The sequence below is a fragment of the Gopherus evgoodei genome, chromosome 3 (assembly GCF_007399415.2).
Source record: "Gopherus evgoodei ecotype Sinaloan lineage chromosome 3, rGopEvg1_v1.p, whole genome shotgun sequence".
Lineage (NCBI taxonomy): Eukaryota > Metazoa > Chordata > Testudines > Testudinidae > Gopherus > Gopherus evgoodei.
This window is the reverse complement of record NC_044324.1, coordinates 169332130-169354800: the sequence shown is the minus strand read 5'-3', so window position 1 is coordinate 169354800 and position 22671 is coordinate 169332130. Positions and strand designations below refer to the sequence as shown.

General features: G+C 38.4%; 1 protein-coding gene across 1 annotated transcript in view; it reads right to left on the bottom strand.

The window, feature by feature from the left end:
- CDC42BPA (CDC42 binding protein kinase alpha) overlaps nt 1-22248 on the bottom strand; it is a 370767-nt gene extending 348519 nt beyond the window's left edge. The window contains 1 exon segment of the mRNA XM_030557374.1: nt 20702-22248. Within this exon segment, the coding sequence (XP_030413234.1) occupies nt 20702-20879 (178 nt within the window). The 5' untranslated portion in view covers nt 20880-22248.
- Nucleotides 22249-22671: the final 423 nt, after the last annotated feature.

Genomic DNA, 22671 nt, shown 5'->3' with positions numbered 1-22671 from the left:
TTCAAAGCACTGCCTTTTTTTCATCTATGGAGAACTAGTACATTTTGTACCTACAAATCTATTTCCCCCTCACCCATAGCATGTGGAAGCAGTCACTGAAAATTCAGATGCCTAATCATCATCAGTTTAAAATCTCTTTTAAAAGTTGCTAACCTTCATGACTAGGGCCCTACCAAATTCACAGTCCATTTTGGTCAATATCACAGTCATAGGATTTTTTAAAATTGTACATTTCATGATTTCCGTTATTTAAATCTGAAATTTCATTGTGTTGTAATTGTAAGGGTCCTGACCCAAAAAGGAGTTAGGGGGAGGGGTTGCAAGCTTACTGTAGGGGGGGTTGCAGTACTACTACCCTTATTTCTGTGCTGCTGCTGGTGACAACTGCCTTCAGAGCTGGGCAGCTAGAGAACTGCAGCTGCTGGCCGGGAGTTCAGCTCTGAAGGCAGAGTCACTGTCAGCAGCAGCACAGAAGTAAGAATGGCTAGGTATGGCCACTCTTACTTCTGCACTGCTGCCTGCAGAGCTGGGCCTCAATCAGCAGGCACCACTCTCCAGCCAACAGCTGCTGCTCTCCAGCCACTCAGCTCTGAACACAGGGCAGAAGTAATAGCGGCAATACTGTGACGACCCCTCCTCCCAAATAACCTTGCAACTCCCTTTTGAGTCAGGACCCCCAATTTGAGAAACGCTGGTCTCCCCTGTTAAATCTGTATACTATAGGATAAAAGCACACAAAGATTTCACGGGGGAGACCAGATTTCACAGTCTGTGATGCGTTTTTCATGGCCATGAACTTGGCAGGGCTCTATTCATGACTGCAAAAATAACCTACCACGTGAACTGATGTGCTACCACCAGTTAGCTATAGGGCCACTCAGTGGTGCTAGAACAATTTTTATAGTGAGGATGCTGAAAGTGGAAAAACTATGTATTTGATTGCTATTACTACTACTAAAGTCTATGGCATTTTTGAGGTATTGCAACATTCACTTTTCACATTAACCAGTACCAGGCGAACAAACCAGGTGGCGCAGGAAATGGATTTGAAGGGCAAGAATATAAAGCTATTACTCTTCACTTAATCCAGAGCTGACCTACTGAAAAGCTGACCTCACAATTGGGGTGGGGAAAAAACATTATATCCAACACACGATATGAAAGGAAGCCTCTGCTGTTATTAGAAAAAGACAAGAATCCTCAGGAAAATAACTTTTCAGCTAGTCTTGAAGTTTAGCTCAAGGGAATCACCAAAGGAGAGACTATGTATTAATTTAATATATACCTACTTCTCTGTTTGTGTGTGTGTGTGGAGAGAAAGAATGCACCAAAGAAATGATAGCTCTGTACAAAGCTTTCCTCAGCATAAAATGGGGATGACTGCTTTAATCACAACAGGCATTATCAAAGTAATCCAAAACAAGTACCAACATAGGGTCTGATTCTCCACTTGCTTGCATCTTGTGCAGTCATTAACATCTGTGCAATGTGAATACAAAATACTGGCATTCTGATCTGACATTTTACACAACGGTAAACAACTATAAAACGTTTAAGGTATTGAACAATCAGGCTGAAAATCTTTACACCACATCATGTATTTTGTTTACATCATACTTTAAAGAGAATTACTTTATAATTGTTTTTAAGTAAGCGTTCATGTTTTTTATTGTAAACTAAGTTTCTGTATCTATCCACTTGTAAAGAGAGGATGAATTAGTATCATGGGTTCAACTATACAGGGAGGAGAGAAAATAATAAGATTGAATTTTAAATTAACTAACTAATTTTAGTCAATCTCTCTCAAGATTTTCCAGAGTTAGATACAAGTGCTATATCCCACTGCAAATGGGGAAGGAGAGAAGATTCCCAGGTCCTATTCCCAACCAGACACCAGGACCCTTAGGCACTACTGTAATACAAATAAATGAGGAAACAGTGGGGTCAGGGAATAGTCACCTCCACAGCAGCATTCTCCATCACCCTAGAAGACCTCCTGCACAGTTCTGGAAAACATTCATGTAGGATTGGGGAACAGAACAGAGCAGATGTGAGAAACAGGCTGATAGCAAGATCAGGGAGGTAATGCCAACCTCTCACTTCCCCTAGAAGAATATAGTGAAATCCTCAAAGGAAACCCGCACACTAACTCAGATGCATAAGTGTCAGAAATTTCCAAGCCATCACAGAATATTTATTTATGAACACAGCTTTTGCAATTAGAACTAGGAATACTGATCAGAAAGAAACTATAATAATTGTGGAGATACAAATTTACCATAAAACAAAAATCTGCAATGACTGCAAGTTTTCACAACAATAAAACCAAAATCTATTTTTTAAAAACTTAAACTGAAAAATAAATCCATCTCCCTATTAAAGAGATCATTTTATTTTTCAGACAAAAAAAATCACTGATGTTGTTAATGTACTACACAAGACATTTTGTATTATATTAATTATGAGGTGCCTGGAAATAAACTCCACTTGTGTTGGACAATCTCATGAATAGTTCTCTTTTTTAAATAGGACTAGAAAGCAAAATTCAGTGTTCTATCCTGCGCACATTATGAGTGAGACACTATAAATACGGACAGACGTACATTTATATGGTGCCCCCTGAGGTTTTTAAAAATCCTTAAACATGACATATTGTTACAAAATTAACTAAGGTCTAATGTATCCACTCCCATGTGGAAGACCCATGGGAAGAAGGCACAGAGGCCAGGAAACAACTTGGGTTCACCGTGTCGAGTTTCTGTAGAATCATTTCCTAAAAGGTGAGATATTTCAGAGGTGGTGGGAATGGGCAAAAAGCATAGACTCCTGGGACAAGCAAGGAAAGCAACTTCCTAGTTGACAGAGGCAACCACATAGAGCAATTGCTCCTCTGTGCTGTCCTCCTGCCTTCACTCGCCACTGGCAGCAAGACTCCTTGAGAAGCTGTGTTATCATCAAGTAATAACTCTTTCAGACAGTACTAACTCCCACAAGGATTTCCAATGGGTAATTCACAGTGTTAGCTGAACACCATATATGTATGTAGCTCTACACCATAATACAATCCCCCTTGGGATTTCTTGGAAGCCCTTCCACTGAAGCTGTGGGGAGAGGGGGGAGTTTGAGGAAGGCAATTCTGAGGATGGAAGAGTAAGATAGAAATTCTTCTTGGGGTATGTCTACACTACAGGATAAATTCGAATTAGCTTAAACTGATTTTATAAAACAGATATTATAAAGTCGATTGTGCGCATCCACACTAGGCACATTAATTCGGTGGTGTGCGTCCGTGGTCCGAGGCTAGTATCGATTTCTGGAGCGGTGCACTGTGGGTAGGTACTGTAAAATAATGAGGCCAATAACGTCGATTTGCGTCCACACTAACCCTAAATCGATATAGTAATATCGATTTTAGCGTTACTCCTCTCGTTTTGTAGGAGTACAGAAATCGATTTAAAGAGCCCTTTAAATCGATATAAAGAGCAGTGTAGTGTGGACGGGTGCAGCGTTAAATCGATTTAATGCTGTTAAAATCGGTTTAACAGCGTAGTGTGGACCAGGCCTTAGAAATTCTTCTTGGTATAGTTACCATCTTACTCTTCCATCCTCAGAATTGCCTTCCTCAAACTCCCCCCTCTCCCCACAGCTTCAGTGGAAGGGTTTCCAAGAAATCTCAAGGGGGATTGTATTATGGTGTAGAGCTACATCTTTCCCCTTTCCTTCCCTACAGCAGTTAGCTCCACAGCACAAAAATGGGTTATGTGATTTAGATTTCAGCTAGTTCAATGAACCGATTACCTGAATAACTCCAAGAGTCTGGTCCAAAATCCACTGACGTCAACAGGTACCCTTCTATTGACTTCAATAGGCTTTAGATCAGGCCTTAAGTGATTTTATAATTAGTGTTTAAAATAGGAGAGGATAGCTCAGTGGTTTGAGCACTGGCCTGCTAAAGCCAAGGTTGTAAACTCAATCCTTGAGGCGGCCATTTAGGGATTTGGTCCTGCTTTGAGCAGGGGGTTGGACTAGATGATCTCTCAAGGTCCCTTCCAACCCTAATAATCTATGATTTCCCACTGTTAGAAGGTCCCTGATTTTTTGTGTGGGAGGGATAGCTCAGGGGTTTGAGCATTGGCCTGCTAAACCCAGGGTTGCGAGTTCAATCCTTGAGGAGGCCACTTAGGGATCTGGGGCAAAAATCAGTATTTGGTCCTGCTAGTAAAGGCAGGGGGCTGGACTCGATGACCTTTCAAGGTCCCTTCCAGTTCTAGAAGATTGGTATATCTCCAATTATTATTATTATTATATTCTGAAATAACTTTTCTTGGTAATATCACTAGCATATTATTAGCTCCTTGGGAGACTGGAAGAAATATTTTCAAAGGTAAAGATGAAACCATTGCAAAAGTTAAAGGAGATCCAATTCAACCCGCATGTACAGCTACCCTGAATACGATTGTTGCAAACATCCTCCTGACTTCTGAAAGATACTTTTTCAAAGTACCCCGCTGATTAAGAAAAACATAAGCACCACTGCTGTAAACTCTCCTATGCTGAAGCAGAAAGAGACATCACAGCAGCAAGGTCACAAAATGATGGCTCCAGATTATGAGGCAGACTTCTCTAGTAAAGTTTATTACCCTGAGAGGAGGAACACTATGTAGTTCCCAAATTGAAGGATTTAAAATTGAAGGATTTAAAAAAAAAATCACTAGTTTAAACACACACAGAAACTTTCAGGTAGTCTCATAATAAATAACCCTGTCCAAACCAGACATGCCAAACCCGCAAACAAACAAAACAAAAAACAAAAAAAACAAACAAAAAAAAAAAGAGGCTTGTTTTTGGCTTAACTGGCTTGAGTTGCTTGTTGGCTAGTTTTTGGCTTCAGACATGTTGGGCTTGTAACTTGCTGCTTCTCTTTTTTTGATTGGCTCCTGGCAAGCAGGGGCAGGCGGGGGGGAGAGTTCGGGGTGCACAGTGGGCCCACCACAGTCCCAGACTGCATGACAGGGTTGATCTAGTCAGAGTGTTGGGGTTCTTAGAGATTCGCTTCCTTTGGCCTTGATTTTTGGCTTATTGTGAAAGTCAGGGTGCTTATTTACTGCATGAAAGCTGGCAACTGTGATCCAAACCTTAATGCATGTGAAGATGCATCAGATGAATGAACCTAATCCTATGCACTATTCTGTCACTGGATTGCTGTGTTTTAGCAAATCAGATAACCTCTGTGCCTCAGTTTCTCTATATATAAGAAGGGCATGATAATACTTACCTTTAATAAAGCACTTTTTGATATTTAAACAAAAGGCACTATACTCAAGTGTAAAGCATTATCTGTTCACAACTTTCTCCCTGACAACTTCTCTAAATGCAGAGAGCTCAAGAATGTATACACAACTCACAAAAAGATGTCAATTACTATCAAAATAGTGTGGTTCCTAAGTGACTCCTCTGTTTCTGTTTATTTGGTTTAACAGATTTGAAAGGACATGAGTGGGTGAAAATAGATTTAAAAAAAACAAACTTCTTTATGTGATACTAATACTACCTTAGATTTAAAATAAATTCTGTTTTAACAATCTGATTTATTTTCTGTGTTGTTTATAATGTTTGTTCAGACCTTAGCACTTAACTCTGCTTGGAAACTTAAATTAGTCATTTTCACCTTCTATTTCCAATACTCCTGCGGTTTCAGTTCAGAACATTTACAAACGAATCTTTAAAACTCCCAAAAAATGACTTCTTTTTCTCCAAATATAATGACACTTCTATTTCTATTTGGTTTTGTAACCCTTACTTTATTCCTCTCTTTTTTATTTTAACAATCAAATTAAATGTAAAGTTTGCAACTACTTGATAATATCCCTTTTAAAAAAATTTGTCTCTGAAAAGATGCCAAAATGATGATGTACAAGAATTTTTGAGTTGGAATGCTACAGACCAAGGCCAAATTCTGCTTGCATTTACATCAGTTTAAATGCAAAGTAATTCCTGTGGAATCAATGATGTAACTCCACATTTACATCTGTGTAATGAAGAGCAGAATTTGGCCCACAGATATTGCCTTCTTCTTACCAATATGAGTCACAATTTTGACCCCACAACTATAAGTCACCTCATGCTATTTACACTATAAACACGAAAAATTTGTCCTAATTACTAGAATATATTTTCACACAGTCCATCTTTTCTATAAAGTAAAAAAACCTGGCCTCCAAGATCCACTAGCAAGCCTGGCTACACTATAGTACTGTACTTCAACACCTGTACTTCTGTTAGTTAGCTATATTGATTTTTTTTTAAATACTGATCAAAGGGGGTAGAAGACACAAGCAGGTTATTACTCAATACAGAACATTTACACTGTACGTTTTTAAATACCAAACATTTGCAATAATCAATAGAAGTCTAACTTGTTTAATACTAAAGACATTACTGTAGTTTGGTGTGCCTGAACTGGCTCCCATTGAAGCCCATGGGAGTTTTGCCATAGACTTCAATGACAGCAAAGACAGGTCCCCTAAAGGATTATCAAAAACAATGGTCAGCACACTATTAAGAAGAAATCCTTGTAGCTTTGCCAGAATTACTTCATTCACCATATTCTCCCTGGTGCTGTTTTTCTCTGCCTTGTCCTACAGGAAATGATTTTTGTACCCTTGATGCTATGATAGCAGTATAGATTGACCTTCCCACCCTGCCACATCATTCTTTTCACAGCACTGATGTTCTTTGACACTGAGAGGGAGAAGGAGAAAAAGAACTGGATAAGACAAGTTTAAGAGCACAAAACTGAAAAACTAAATTAAAACAAATACAGCTGGTAGTTTAACATCAGAAAACAGTCATGAAAATTTATCAGCTTAGAATACTCAGCTCTCCGTACTAGAATGGTTATAATGATGCAAAACTATTTTACTTTCTCATAAAAACATTACTTGCCCCATCCAACTGACCTAGTCTACCTTTGATAGACACAAATGTTCTGTTACAAGAAATTATTCCTTAAACTTGGGGGTGGAGGAGAGAACCAAGAAGCTGTACCATCTCATAAGTGAGCCAAGTTGTTAAAGACTTTGGCTGTGTTTTATCAACTTTCTCATTTACTAAAAAAGACTAGCTCAAATAGCTCTTAGATTGAGAGCTAATATTTGATTTTGCTGCAAATAAGCATGTTAAAAGTGACAGTCTAAACATCTAACAATATTACTTCTTAAATAAGATATTCAAATAAGTTAGGCAAGTTAAACTGTAATGTGATTTTTGTGTATGTGATAAAGTTTTTATTGACAGTTCAGTACTGCAATACTCAAAAGTTCTTTGTGCTTTAGAATCTAACGCATCCTGCTTGTGAGATTCCGGAACAATTTACTCCATAGTTAGCAGCTTATGCGATAGTTGCAGAAACAGAGGCATTTGTGATTCATATCATGACCGTATACATGGTTAAATATCTTTTTTACACTCTTGACAAAATAGGCTAACTGGCCAGAACAAGGACATGTGATTTAAAACAATTTTGCATGATTGCTTCTCTCCTGCCAATAGTTTTGGATTTAAACCAGCTAGTCACTGACTCTAACAGGGTGACAACCATGTGATCAACAGTAGTCAAGCCTAAGGATAAGTGATTCTGCAGCACTAAGAGGACAAAAAACCCTGGGGCTGTATCACTCTCTTTTATGGAAAACCTAATGGGGAGGTGAACATAAAGCTCAAAGCATTAATCTCAAGGTATTTCCCGGAAGATGTGTCCACTCCAGTGGGAATTTTAGAGAGCACAAAATAGGTGGAAATATGGTCACCCAACTCTGTAGCTCCCCAGGCATCTCAGAAAGAGGAGACCCTGACATCCACGGGGGCAGGATGGGGCAACAGTTCAACACATCCATGCCCTATTTGGTCCTTCCCTCTTTTCCCCAGACAATACAGCTCCAGCACAAAGATGCTGCTCTTGGCTAAATCAGACAGATAGCTTTACAGTAGGAGTCATGGAAGCAGGGCTGGCGACATGGGTGACTGCCCAGCGTGCTGTGGTCAGGGGCACAGCAATGTGGTCAAGAGGCTGCAAAAGGCCTGTGCCCACCAGGGAGCCAGGAGGAGGGGATAAAGGGGGCTATGGGGCAGAAGCCAAGTAGCATGATACCTGCAACTCTGCAACCGCTCGACCTGCTGCCTCTCTGACTGCTGAGTGGCCACCCATTGCTGGGTAAGTAGTACATAAAGGACACCAAAGAAAGTTCACCCACGGCACCATTTTCGCTAAGACTGGCCCTGAAAGGAAGGGACTTCGCAGTGGTTAATGCTGGCAGAATTAATTCTCAATAGCATATCTATGCAGATATTCATGAGGGAAGCAAGAAATGATGTTACAGAGAGCAGTTGGTCCCCAGCTTCCACGCCCAATCTAACCCATCACAAGTATACACAGCTAATGTGAACCAGCATCATTAATAACTCTTCTGACTGTAAATAGGTCTGTCAACACCAATAAGAAGCAGAATATTTCTTCATTGCCAGGTTACCAGAATTACTAATGGCCACCAACCAAAAGCCATATCTTTTCAGAATTTAAATGCTTTTTCCATTTTTTTCAGTGAAGTTTTATGCAGACAGTGTTATTTCCACCACTTCCCTCGTCCCCCCTCAAAAAAACAAACTATGTTTCAGAATTAAAGCTGCCTATCCAGGTGTTTCAACAAGCATTTCAGCTAAACTCATAAAAGGGAGTTATTTTTTAGTTATCTCCTCACTCACTTCACAAGAAAAGCTCTACAGAGATTGCATAAGGCCATGCATGATCCATACACAAACACAAATCTATCTACTTATGTAGTTACATTGTCTAGCAATAATTTTATGTGCAATGAAAAACACCACGAACAAAAAAAAACTTCAAAACACAACATGTACCATACACTGTTGTTTCTTAGCAGCCATGATTTCATATAGGAGATTGTTTGTTCTTTAATATAAGAGTCTGAATTTTCATCCCTGACAAGATTTCCATCATTCCTCAGTTTTACAGACAGGTGTAATGCAAGAAAGCAAGTAAGGTACCAAAAAAATTTTAAACCCCACTAGACAATTTTTAAAGATAGTTTGGCCAATTTTTTTCATAAAGAGTTAATAAATAACTTTGGCAGATGCCACTGAAGTTTAAAACAGACCTACTATTTCTCTAGCCAAAGGTGGTTTTCTAGGCATGGGGGAAAAAAAACAAATGCACAGTAAAAAAAAAAATATTTGAAATATGATGCCTAAATTGACAATAAAAAGTGCAGCTCTCTCCATAAACTTCCCTCTATTTGCATAAGAAAGCTGCTTCCATAACTTGCCTCTAACAGATAAAATCATGACAAGAATAACAAAAAATGTCTTTTGTGTCAGACACTGCTGAGATTATAAAAGACACTCTTTCAAATTATCCCAAGACTGAATGGCATAGTTCATCAAGTGCTTTTCATGGGCTGGGGGAAATAACACAGCTGCTCCAAGTCTGCTAAGACAAGAATCAATGTCTTTCAGTTGAGCTATATCTAAGGCAAACAGGCTAAAAAAAATTTCTTATCTATGCACAACTGCCTTGTGGCACTTTCCATCTGAAATGCTAAAACTCAGATTTTCTGGGTGTGTTCAAGAACTATTTTAGGTAACTGCCTTCAGGCTACAGAACACATGAATACACAGACAGTTATTTCAAGAAATATATATTTTTGACTTGAAATAACCCTTCTTTGGAATTCTATCCATACTTACAAAGAATACCATTTATGGAACAGAGTGTCCAGCTATTCCTATGGGAATCTGAAAACTCTATGAGTGTTACCTCAGTCAGTATAAGATGCACATGGTAAAAACTGTGACTCAAAAACCATATAAAAAAAGCATGATATTGTTCTTACAATGGCAGAAAAAGCAGCTAAACCAACACTGCACTAGCAAGCTAGAATAAGAATGCCAGTTTCTATTTGACCCACTCGTTACCATGAATGTGACTTGGCACAATATTTAAACAGAGCATTTTAATGCAAAAGGGAGTGTGGTAAATGGGGAAAGAGCTATAATGAGGGAGAGCTGCAAGTACCATGGGACAATGCTGTCCCAACAGTACTAACATTATTATCTGTAACCATTGTGCAACCCAGATCACAAAAGCATTCAGTCACCACCTTCCTCATTATAATGCTGATTTCTTTACCTAATAGGTTTTCTTAATTACCATTTCTCTCTGGTCTCTAAAAACCTTAACATTTGGATAATGATGGCCACATCTACATACTCTGAAATCAGTCTTAATTTTAATAAGTTCTGAAGACATTTCAATCAGTTTTCAGTTCTTAAAACACCTGAATTCTGTAGGGAAATATAGAGATTATGCAGCAGCTATTTAGAGATGTTTCCTATCTAACACTAAGAGTTCTCCGAAAGTAAGTAAGGCATTTTGAAGCAGAGTTTTAAGCTCTAGTATTGATAAGAAAGCTCAGCAGAAACATCTAGACCTGGCAAGAGCCAAAGATTTCAAATTACGAGTTAACCAGCGGAAGTTACTTTTCAGATACCTCTGGAAACACTAAAAAAATGAAAATGGCAAAACCTGAAGTCAAAATAGACAAATGATGGAGCAATAAACACCTCTACCCCGAAATAACACGACCTGATAGAACACAAATTCGGATATAATGCGGTAAAGCAGCGCTCTGGGGCAGGTGGGGCTGTGCGCTTTGGCGGATCAAAGCAAGTTCGATACAACGCGGTTTCACCTATAATGTGGTAAGATTTTTTGGCTCTTGAGGACAGCATTATATCGGGGTAGCAATGTAACAGCAAATTTATTGGCTATTAGCATAGTAGAAATGGAGGCTTGTTCAGTGAGTTATGGGACTCAAAAATGGAAATACCAAGGAGGTGTGCACAGGTCCACACCAAAACTGGTATTATTAGTAGCATATTTAATGAAGTACCGGCTAAAAATAAAAACCTAATGGGAGAAGCATTCTCAGCCTAAGCAGACTGAAAAAGTCAATGTTTTGCCTGAACAAAGGACTACAAAAGACTGATCATGATGCTGAGGTCTCTACATATTAGGAAACTAATTGTTCCTATCCACTACACACCAAGAGAGACCATTTTCTTAACTGTTACAAAAATGGAACAGATGTTCCCTGGCACATAAGTACATTCTGAAATTCTTATCTATCATTACATTAGTTATTTTTAAAGACCTTTATCACCAGGACATTGTAACAGTGACAATTTTATCACTTTCATGATATCTGCAATACTTATGTATTTGTATAAACATAACGAGAGCTATGCACTATAATTTAATTCAACAGTGAATACAGATAGTGTTTTGATGCATAAATGCCATTCAGTATCTCCTGCCACAATTGCCACATATTTCTCGTGACAATGGTCTTCACCGTGCAAGGAGTGGCAAGAAGATTTAGACATGGCCTGGTTGCGTGGGTCTAAGGAAAGTGCCAAGTCAAAGATGATGACCAGGTTACAAGTATGAGTGACAAGGAGGAAGGTGCTGCTGTCCATGGTGACTGAGAAAGTAGAGAAGGGTCGGGAGTGGGAGGGAGTGGGAACGGGAAGATCAAGAGCTCAGTTTCAGCCAGGTTGAGAAAGTTGATAGCTGAAAATTCATCACAGATAAGAAGGACAGACTGAAATTTTGGTTTGGACAGAAGAGTGGATAGGTATATCTGTGAGCTATCAGCCTACAGATGATAGCTTAAGCTATGTTTATGAATGAAATTACCTAGAGTGTATATAGAGGGCATTGAGAAGGGGCAAGGATCTAAGATGGGGCTGAAGGAAAGGAACTTGATATGGCAACTGCAGACAGCATGTTCAATGAGCCCAGAGATGAAGAAGGGGAGAGAATGGGGCAACAGCTGGAGAAGCAAGTGAGGTCAAAGGTGATTTTTGTTTTCATAGAGACTAAAACATGCTTGTATTAGGGACACATTATGGAGAGGTGAGGGATGAGGTAAGAGTGGGGAAAGCAAGATCAGATGATTGGATAGAGTTGCTGACACATATGGGTTATAAGAAAGCTTAGCCTCAGTAACTGGGGAGAAGGAGGTGATGGTAGCAACGGTGGGGAGAGGCCCTTTCAATGGAGATTTTAACTTTATACCAGAAATATTAGAGAAACTGCCGTTGACCAGGTCCAGTAATGCAAGTGTACCTCTCAGATCCTAACCTAACAAAACTCATAATAATCAAGGCCTCAAACTGCTTAGAATTTTGCAGGAAAAAGAAAACAATTAGAAGCACTTTAAGCATAACCACTACTATAGACAAAATCTGAAATTCAAAAGAAGAAACAAAAATGGTTGCACAATATTTTTCAAACACTTATTTTTCTTCAATAATTTGACTTGTCCTCCTCTCTCAGCAACCAGTAATACATTATGGTTGCCATAAAATTCTAATAATAAGACTATGATCAAATTACAGCTGAAATGCAAAAATTACTATTTCATGTAAGATTTTAGTTTCAGTGTGGCCTAAAAAATATAGTTTTCAATATAAGTAGGGCTGCAATTCAAAACCTTTTAAATAGATGCTAAGAGCTGTGAAGAACTGTGTACCTTCTACCTATCAAAAAGTTAATCCTCGAGAATAAGAGAGGTCTAACTAAATTGTGTAACAAACTAACTTAAATGAAACTGCAAATCTGGATACGGATAAGGAAGATTTATGAAACAGAAAGTCTTAAGAGTCTGAGTGCAACTCATTTGGATTTTATCGGGGGTAACTGCAAGTAAGCCTTATTAGACTATTACTAGGAATAAAGTAAACTGACCTATCTGAATAGAGGTTTTTTGCACTTATTATTAAGCCTAATGTCATGTTTAAACTATTTGAAATAAAAACCCTGCAGTTAGCAAAAGTTTGCACAACTAACCTAAATCAGCTGCAGTTTTTAGAAGATTTTTGTCCACATCAGTAGCATTCCCAAGCTTAATTAGGATTTTTAAAAAACAAGTACGTTGAGGCAACTCGGACAAGAAAGGAACAAAATATTCCAAATGTTCAGCTAGAAAAAAGAAATCTGCTTAAACTAATGTAAATAATATACTCATGGAAGTTTTTCCCCCAAAAGACAAAACCAAAGCAGTGTTCTAATATTACAATCTTCAGAATACCATATAAGATTTCTAACCCACAGTCTCAAATACCTACTCTACCCAGCACTGAAATAGTCCATTCACTATGTATGTTTTGCTGCTTGGCAACGGCAACTAATTATTTCTATATGTTTTCTATACAGATTGATCATACTTATGGCAAAATAGATTACTGCTGTTTTTAAATATAATTCAGGATGTTAAAATATTGCCTAATACTATGAAAAGAACTAGCCTCAAGGTAAACATTAATGTATAGATCATCCTCTAAAATACAAGCATAGCCATACAGTAATTATAGCAGTAATAATAAAACAAAGGAATAAGAAATCGATAGCAGAACACAAGAGACCTATAGGCCTAAACCTACAAGAATAGCTTAAGCAGTTAGCGTAAGTATAAGGCCTTACAGCCTGAGTAAGAGTAGTTGCTCAATACATTGGCATGAGTAAGCAAACTAACAGTGATCTTAAGTTACAAGATGGCATAAAACTTTATTTACTGTTTTGTAACAATCACAAGTGTTGCAAGAAGGCAACTTGTACCAGTTTTAGAGTATTTTTGGAGGGAACATTAGCAAATGCTTAATCGTTGGTAACCACAGTAATACAACTGATATATATGTTCATGAGTTTATCTTCATTAATATACTAACCTACAGGATAACAGTATGTGAGTGAGGAAATTAAAATATGGTAAAGGAGAGATGAGCTATGAATACATATGCCTGAACCGTCAAGGTCTATAGAACACCCTGGTCTCAGGTATGGCCATTGGGAGTTCTTCATCGGCGTGACCAAGTCAGACTATGATCGGTCTCAACTTCTAGAACTCTTCCCAAGGATACAGTGAGTACATACCAATAATGGTACTGCCTGTCTTAACAGCGTTGTATTACATCACTTTACTTGTCTGGATTGGTTTACTTATTGGACTAATCGTTTTAATAATAAAAAATTTTACAATTACAGAAGGTTTTCCCTGAGTGTTTCTGTCACTGCCATGCCCCCATGGGGTTCCCAAAGCAGTAATACTGAGCCTGATTTAGGTCAAGAACCTACTACATTTCAGAGTGTTACTTGGGAATTCTAAATCAATAGATCAGGCAAGACAAGGGAGAGGGGTAATTTGCAGAAGGGTCTCCATCCATTTTGTGCTTGGAGTTTTGCACCTCCATCTGAACAGCAGAAGCACATCTGAACAGTTGCACCTATTCCTACCTATTATTACCCAACCGTGGGTGAAAATCAAATGGTTAGAAGTTAAGTTGCTCATTTTTGCAGCTGCAGTTCATATTGCAGGGGCCAATATGTGAGTGCAAATTGTACCTGCAAACAGGAAAGAGGCAGGGCCTCTCAGTCTGCTGAAAAACAGAGCCCAAATTATTTAATATATTGAGCAAAATAAGCCCATTAACCTTCTAGCACTATATCTTTGTGAATTATTTATGTATCATAGGAGATAAAAGATGCAGTTTAGTATAATGTATTTTTGGGGCAGTGTGTGGCGGGAGGAGGAGGAAGAGTTTAATTTTGATACATACATTGCATTGTAAATTAAACTGCACCTACCTCCCACAGAGGTTAAGGATTTGTACAGACATCTTTAAACAGTCCGAGCAGAATATTTAAAAATCAAATCATGATTTTATACCACAAATAAAATAAACAGATTAACACTTTAGCCTGAAAAATGTTTTATCCTGATTAGTTTATTAATCATGTCATGAGGATTATGACACAGTTATAATTATCTGAGATATTATGCTATTTTCTCCTTTCATTTTGGTTAAGCCAAAGTATGCTAAGAATTTCCATAAGGAATATAATAATTCCTAATTCCTGAAGATGTGTTAAATGCTAATGTGCTGTTCTCATTCATCAAACAGAGCTGTACTCCTTTCAAATCAAAAAGAAAACAATCTACACTCCCCCACAACACAAAAACTCCAAAAAGAGCCCACCATGCAGCCCATGAATAGCTGCAAATGCAGATGACCTGCTCATAAATATTGAGGGATTTTTTAAACGCATACAATAGTCTAGAAATTAAAGTCTTAGGATACCTTGAGCTTGCATAGTTAAGAAATTCACTGACAGCTCAGTGGGTTAATACATTACTCTTTGGCAGATTGACTTAAAATCCTAAACTAAAGATAAGTAAAATGAGTTTGGTAGTCTCATAGTTCATTTGACCACAGAGTAATTATTGCCTTGTTTATCATAATTGGTAATCTACACTCAAGACAGAAAAAGGTGTGCTACAAGCTTACATGGTTTATAATACAAAATGGCTCAAGCTGCTATTATTGTTCTCACTTTCATGTACACTAAATTCACTTACACTTTATAAAAAGTAATTTGGTATAGAAATTCACAAATTACTCTGATAAAAGATACAACTGCAAGACAGAAACCTCTATTTGGCAATACAAGAGACATTTTAAATTCCATATGTATAACAAATAAAACTGAACCTTGATAATTCATATAAATGACTGGTGATGGGACCCATTACGAATTATGCTCCAGAAATTTGTGAAATAGGCTCCAATCCTGCAAGGGCTCCACACAGATAACCCCCATACTCAGCTTGTACCCCCCAGTCAATGTAACAACTCGTGACTAAATGTAGGTACCTCACCTGTCTATCTATCTTGCTGAACTGAAGCCTTAGCTCTCCTTAGCTAATCCTGCTCCCACTGAAGCTAATAGCAACATTTTTATTAATTTCAATTAGACTAAAGACTGGGTCCTAAGTGAATAAACATACACACAAGGACAATTCCTGAGAGAATGTAATTTATTTTTAATAGTATAATTTATTTTTAATTATTTCTGATAGCTTATATACTACCAATTATATTGGACAATATTTTATAAAAAGTGAACCCTTAGGAACAGAAGACCTAACTAAAATGGTCAACTAGTTCTGTCTTTGCAGAGAAGTCAGGTCTGATTAAGGGATTTATTTTGTTTTGGGGGGTTGATTTGTTGTGGTGGTGGGATTTTTTGTTTGAATTATCAGGTTTGTGTTGTATGTACAAGCAAACACGAGTAAACTGTACCTGACAACTCCTGTTACTTTTGTTATGACCTACAAAGGATTGAACAACTGATCTGAGATAGAGAAAGTAAGTTTGGCTTTTTGTTTTGTTTTGTTTTTTTAAATTATCTAAAAAAACTAAAACTAAAACCAAACCAAACATCCTCTTATATTTCTATGTCCATTTATCTTAAACTGTTCAGAAGTTTAAACCTTTAAAATTGTCTTAGCAAAAATAATTTTAAAATACAGAATTATTATTTTTACAGGACTAAAAAAATAAAAAAGATACATATCCCTCTTCCAGTCTCAATGGGAACAGTTACATTTCAAAAACTGGGCTGCCATCATCAATGATGCTGATGCGCGCGCACACACAAAAAACCCATAATCATTTCACGCCATTAAAAATAAAGTGATGAAAGTAAACTTCACCTATCAGAAACAGAAAAAAATATGGTACTGAAAGTCATTTTATATTTCTCATACAAGTTAGAGATGAAAGAGCTTTACACAGTCATCTACTTCATCCCTCTGTCAGTGATTTTTTCTCCTCCTGTATATTTTAGAAGGCTCTTTGATCTAGATTTAAAGTATCCCAAGCAATGTGACTCTCTTCACTTTTCTTAAGAGACTATTCCAAATCAATAACTATAAGAAAGTATTTAAAAAACGAAGAGCAAAAATATATTTATAAACCTGAATTTTTTTTTTTTTTTTAAAAACACACACCTCCTCTTTACTACCATTTTTTCCCCTCCTAATCCGCTGCATCCTGGCCCACATTACCATCACCCCCCAGGCTTGTAAGCATCAATGACAACCAATGCTGTTGTAGAAAAGATAAACAACATGCCTGGCATTCTCAGTCTTGCCTGCTGGCAGGCTCCAGTTCTGCAACCAGAGAATCTCTCTAGTCTGAACCAGAAAAACAATTGACCATCAAAACTAAAACCACACACAGTACACAGAGTGGGACCAAGTCTGGCTATATCATTTATTTCCAAGATTCATGCTGATTAACTCTCAGAACTCATTCACACTGTGACTGTTTCCATCAATGAGTTATGTAATGTCTTTATTACCTTACCGAAATAAGTGATGAATATATAATCAAGCCATATTACATTGTATATCATATCACTGATAAAATATGAATACATGGGTAAAAAGTTTTATTTTAAATCTAACCTAGGATTTAAAAATAAAAAACAGATTCTTAAAATCACAAAATAATTAGCCTGATACTTCAGGTTCTTCTAATGACTCTTACTATGATTGAAAAAAGATAGAAAGCTAAATAAAAATTAAAACACAGGCTAGTTATACTGAAATTAGTTCCTCTCCTCCCCCCAGTTTAGCAAGTTAAATTCACCACAGCAATCCAAAATGAAAGCTGAAAAACCTGGTTAAGATATTCATCATTGCTACATTGCTTCACTTTATAAGTAATCATACTATTGAATAAGAACAGATAACATATTTCAAAGAACTGACCTAAAAGATCCAATGACTAGCTAAGTACAAGAACATCAACATTCTTAACTAAATATAGCTGTAATAATACTGCTATTGCTACGATTATGTCAACTTTTCCATTTTAAACCTCCTCCTAACCCTTTTCCAAGAGTTTAGAACTCCACTATATTCAACCCAGCATGAAATTTAATATACAAAGACTCATTCCTGAAGCAATTTTCTTAATCCAAAATCCCAACTCATCCTCTCCAAAAACACCCAAAAAATCTATTCACATTTTTAACTTATAGGAGTGCATAAAAACTGTAAGTTAACTGATTATTCCCCCCCACACACACACACATGCTGTAACTTAATATAGTAAGATTTTTTTTAAATGACATTTGAAAGACATTATTGAAACTTTCAAACATGATGGTACAACTTGGAGGAGGCTTTTTTTTTTTTTAATGTTTATAAGCTTGTGCTCAATAATAGACTAAAAATATACAAGGTCTCAATTCTGCAATACACATGCACTTGACTTTATAATCATGAGTAGCCCCACTAATTTTGGTGGGACGTCATAAGGCCTTAGGTCCCAATCTTGCAAAATGCTCTTTGCTAGTAGATTTCTGCATCCACACAGCAACCTGTGGACTTCCAGTGGAAGAAGGATCTGGCCCCTAATCAATTTTAGTCTACGGATGAAAAAACAGATTCAAATGCTTTGCATTTGTATAGCACTTTTCATCTGAGGAGCTCTAAGTGATTTACAAACTGTAGCTCTCTCAACTCCCCAAGAGAAAAGTAGATATTATAGTCCCCATCCACAAAATGAGGAGGCTGAAACAGAGATGTGAAATGACTTGCATGTGTCACTGACAGAGCCAGGAGAATGAGATTTCCTGGCTGCCATCCTCATGCTCAGACCACTATCCCAATGGTGCCTCTGACATTAAACACATGTGTAACTGCCCCCACTTCCACCCACTCTCCCTGTCCCGTCTCTGAATTGTTAAGTGTGTGAGTGTGACTACCTTATAAAATAGAACCAGGTAACATTTTATTATACATTCTAATACCTAAATATAATGAGATCTCAATAACAACCAAACCCTGCAAATCCTTACTCATGTGAGTAGTTAGTGAAGTTAGTAGGAATACTTACTTGAGAAAGAACTACCCACATGAGTACAGATTTGCAGGGGAAAGGCTTCATTCTATAAGTCACCTCCCTTGCGTCTCAGTACAGAGGACACTGCTGCAACTTTTCACTCTTACCAACCCTTGACAAACCGATTTGAAATTTACAAGTTAAAAAACAGAATGGCAGTGCTATGGCAGACCCTTGCCTATAAACAATGTAGAAATTCAGCCTTAAGTGGAGAGTCTTCGGTGTGGAGCTCTTGCAAGAGGAGGAGAAAAGGGTGGTGAAGCAGAAAATAGTTACAGAAACAGGTATACAAGAGTGTTTATTGCAGTCTTTCCAAAATAGCATTTGATTTGTGTTTGCACTATTACAAGTAATCTAGTAGGTCCCTCACAAACTTAATATAAAAATCTGCAATCATTGTCAGAATCTTAGGATGACAGAGTCAGATGTCAAGTGACTATCACTGCATGATGTAAGTACCAGCAATCAATGTGGAAAGTTCTAAAAACTCCAGTATCCCGTTCCGATTGATATGTTTAATCTATTTACAAAGTATCAGCTTGCTGAACCAATGAACCCATGTTAGCGCAATAAATTCTCCAATGCAAGACTTCTTTGGAGCCACTAAATTTTAAAAAAACATTCCCTGTCAGAGAATATGGCAAACAACTGTCACAGTACTAATTTTAGAGTATGAATTCTTAAAGTATTAAAAAATTACCTTTTCAGCTTGTCAAAATGTGTTATAGTCTGCTATTCAGGTTAATAAAAGCACAACACCAATATAATTATGAAGAGTTCAAGAATTCCAATTGTTGAGTCAGATATTCTTTATATGTCAGTATGAATATAGGGAAGAGCACACAAATAAAATTAGCAAACAAAACATACTAAGCAGTTCTGTACTGATAACTGACCCAACAATAATCTTCCTTCAGTGACTTCATTATGAAGACTCCAGCTAGTGTTTAACGTATACAATGCTAATTATGAAGATTGGAAAGGTGCTCTTAAATACAGCAATCTGCTTATGTACATTTGTGAAATATAGATGATAAAAAATTTAAATTCAATTTAAAAGTACAACATGACTTTGAAGCTTGAAGGTCACATACAGTAACCGTCCTCATCAGGATTCTTATGTTGGACTGTATCTTCTGTGCTACATCTATATTTAGGTGAATAAAAAACAGGACATCCTGCTCTATCGTGAATTCAGGAAAGTTCAGCCACTAATTATCATCATTAATCTATTTCATTAAAATTCTAAGCAGTCTATTATTGTGCAAAATCTCAAAATAGCAAGAAAAAAAGAAGACAACTTGACTCTCCTTTCCAACTTTATTATCCCTACCAAAAACCAGGCATTATATTCAGGTCAGCAATGACCTTAGGTAACAGATGACATATTTTCTGTATTTTAAACAGACATTTCAAATGCATATATCATTTAAGAAGGTTGGCTTTTCCCCCCTCTCTCCTATCAGTGCTTTTTACTTTAACAGACCATAAATCTGATTGCACAGAAAAGTTACAGAACTGTGCACTTGTCTTTTTTCCTAACAGGGGATCTACCCAGCATCACCCTAAAAAGCTTCAAATGCAAAAAATTATGTTAGGCAGGCCTATCAACAAACAAAACTCCACATGCCAGAATTTGGTGGTGTCAAAAGATGGTTTCGCTAAAGATGACAATTCTTCACCTGCAATAACTGATGTGAAATTATTGTAAGAAATATGATTAAAATTGTAAAGTATAGATATTATAAGACTCCAGAATAAAACATAGGCTATGAACAGATCCCAGCTATACATGTATATGATAACAACATACTACAAAGCACATGTGAACATGTAAGCATGCAAACAAAATAAAAATATTCTGACTTACCCCATTCTAGATACTCAAGAATATTCTTCTCTCTCCTCAGGGGGGAATTATTACATTCATCATAAAGGCAGATGAGTATATCCAGCAAGGTTTCCACACTGAAGCACTGCCCATTAGTCCGAGTTGGCCCATCCAAAATAAACTGTTCCAACTGCCTCAAACGCACCTCTCCAGACATGGTTGTTTCAGTTTGTATTGGGGTTTCTTTTTTAATTATTATTATTAATTTTTTTAAAACTAACTTTTAAATGGATTGTTAAAAAATAAAATCAACAACGTATGTTTTTAAATAAATGTCAATGTAGCAAAGGTGGTGCTGAATTTACAATCCACCTCAGTGTTCCTAGCCTGAAAACTGAATCTCGGTCAGTTTCACTCACATACACATATACAGTATATACACATTTGAAAGAAAAGTTCTTCTAAAAAAAATATTTTAATACTTTTAAAAAGAAAAATATATAGTTGCTCTTGACATTTAAATAATAATAATTAAAATGAAATTCAACCAAGACTGACACCAATTTATCATATATAGAGCAATAGATATTTTTATATATTTAAAAAGGTCTTCTCCTTCATTCAAAATTCAAATCATGCAACACAATCCTGAAAAGAATCCCACTGTATCATTAAAGTGTAAAAGCCCCATTCAGTTTGCATCAGCAATTCACTTCCCAGGAAGGAGCAGCAGAAGGAAAAATATATAAAAGGAAGAAGAAAATCAAATGCATAGAGGAGGGGAGGAAAAGGGCTGCAAAATACCCACCACCTCCACCTCCTCCTCCTCCAGCACCACTCGGTAAATGCATCAGTGGCAATTTCTTCGGAAAGGTGGGGGGAACAGGTCGCTGGAAGCAGCCCCTCCTCAGGGCTTAGCCAAGTCCTGTCTGAGGAAGGCTTTTCCTTTCTCCTCCTCCCCCTCAACGAGTCTCCTTAAGGCTTTTCAGTGATCCCCAAAAATAAAAGGCTTCATCCCCCCACCTTCTTCTCCGCTGTGTGTGGAGTGGGGCGCTAAGCGTCCCCCCGAAATCCCAGCACCACCCAGGGAAGGTGGGGGGCAGGCTAATAACCCTGTCAAATCCTTCCCATGTCTGTGCGTGTCCTCCTGCCGGGTGTCGGCCCTGGGGAGCGGGGTGTCCCCCCTCCTGCTGGAGGAGATTAGACGATACTGGACATGTAAGGCCCCCAGGTGCTAATAAGTGCTGCTGCTGCTGCTGTTTTCAATCCAGGGGATGGAGAGATGCTGCCCCGGCTTCGCCCCACCGGGCTAAGGGCATCTTCCTCCGGCGGCGGGCAGGGAGGGCTCACAGCCTGCGCCCCGCTTTCCGCTCCGCCGGCTCCTGCTCCTCCACACGCCCCCCCCCTTCGCCGGCCCGGCTCCCGCGTCTCCCCCTCACTCACACCCACAGGCGGCGGCGGCGGCCGCTGCTGGGCTCTCAAGATCCAACATGGCGGCCTCCCCTGCCCTAGCGGACGGAGCAGCCGCTGAGCACAGCTGCAGAGAGCGGCGCTGAGCCTGGGAGCTGCCGCTACTGATGGGATTCAGGGAGGGGGGCAGCGGGGGGAGCCGTTGCTGCAGCAGGGAATGCAGGGATACAGGCGGACTGAGGGGAGGAGGGGAGAGCAGGATGCAACGGCCCGAGGGCTACTGCAGGAGCTGGGAGCTACTAGTCTCTCCTTGATGCAGCTGGATGGCTTCCCTGGCTCATGGAGCCCTCCACCCTTGCTGCCCATCCCCCCCCCTTAGTCCCTCCTCGCCACCAAAAAAAAAAAAGTGGTGGGCTTGAGACCCACCTAGCCCCAGCTCCTTAACTTCTCTCTCCATGGTCCCTGCCCTTGGCTGCTACCTGGGCTCTTTCAATGTCCTCCTGGTGGCAAGGTTTTGGCATTTCTCTAATTACACCCTTCCTCAAAAAAAAAATCCCCTATTTCACCTGAGGAGCCAGAGGGCAGTGTGAGGCATGTTA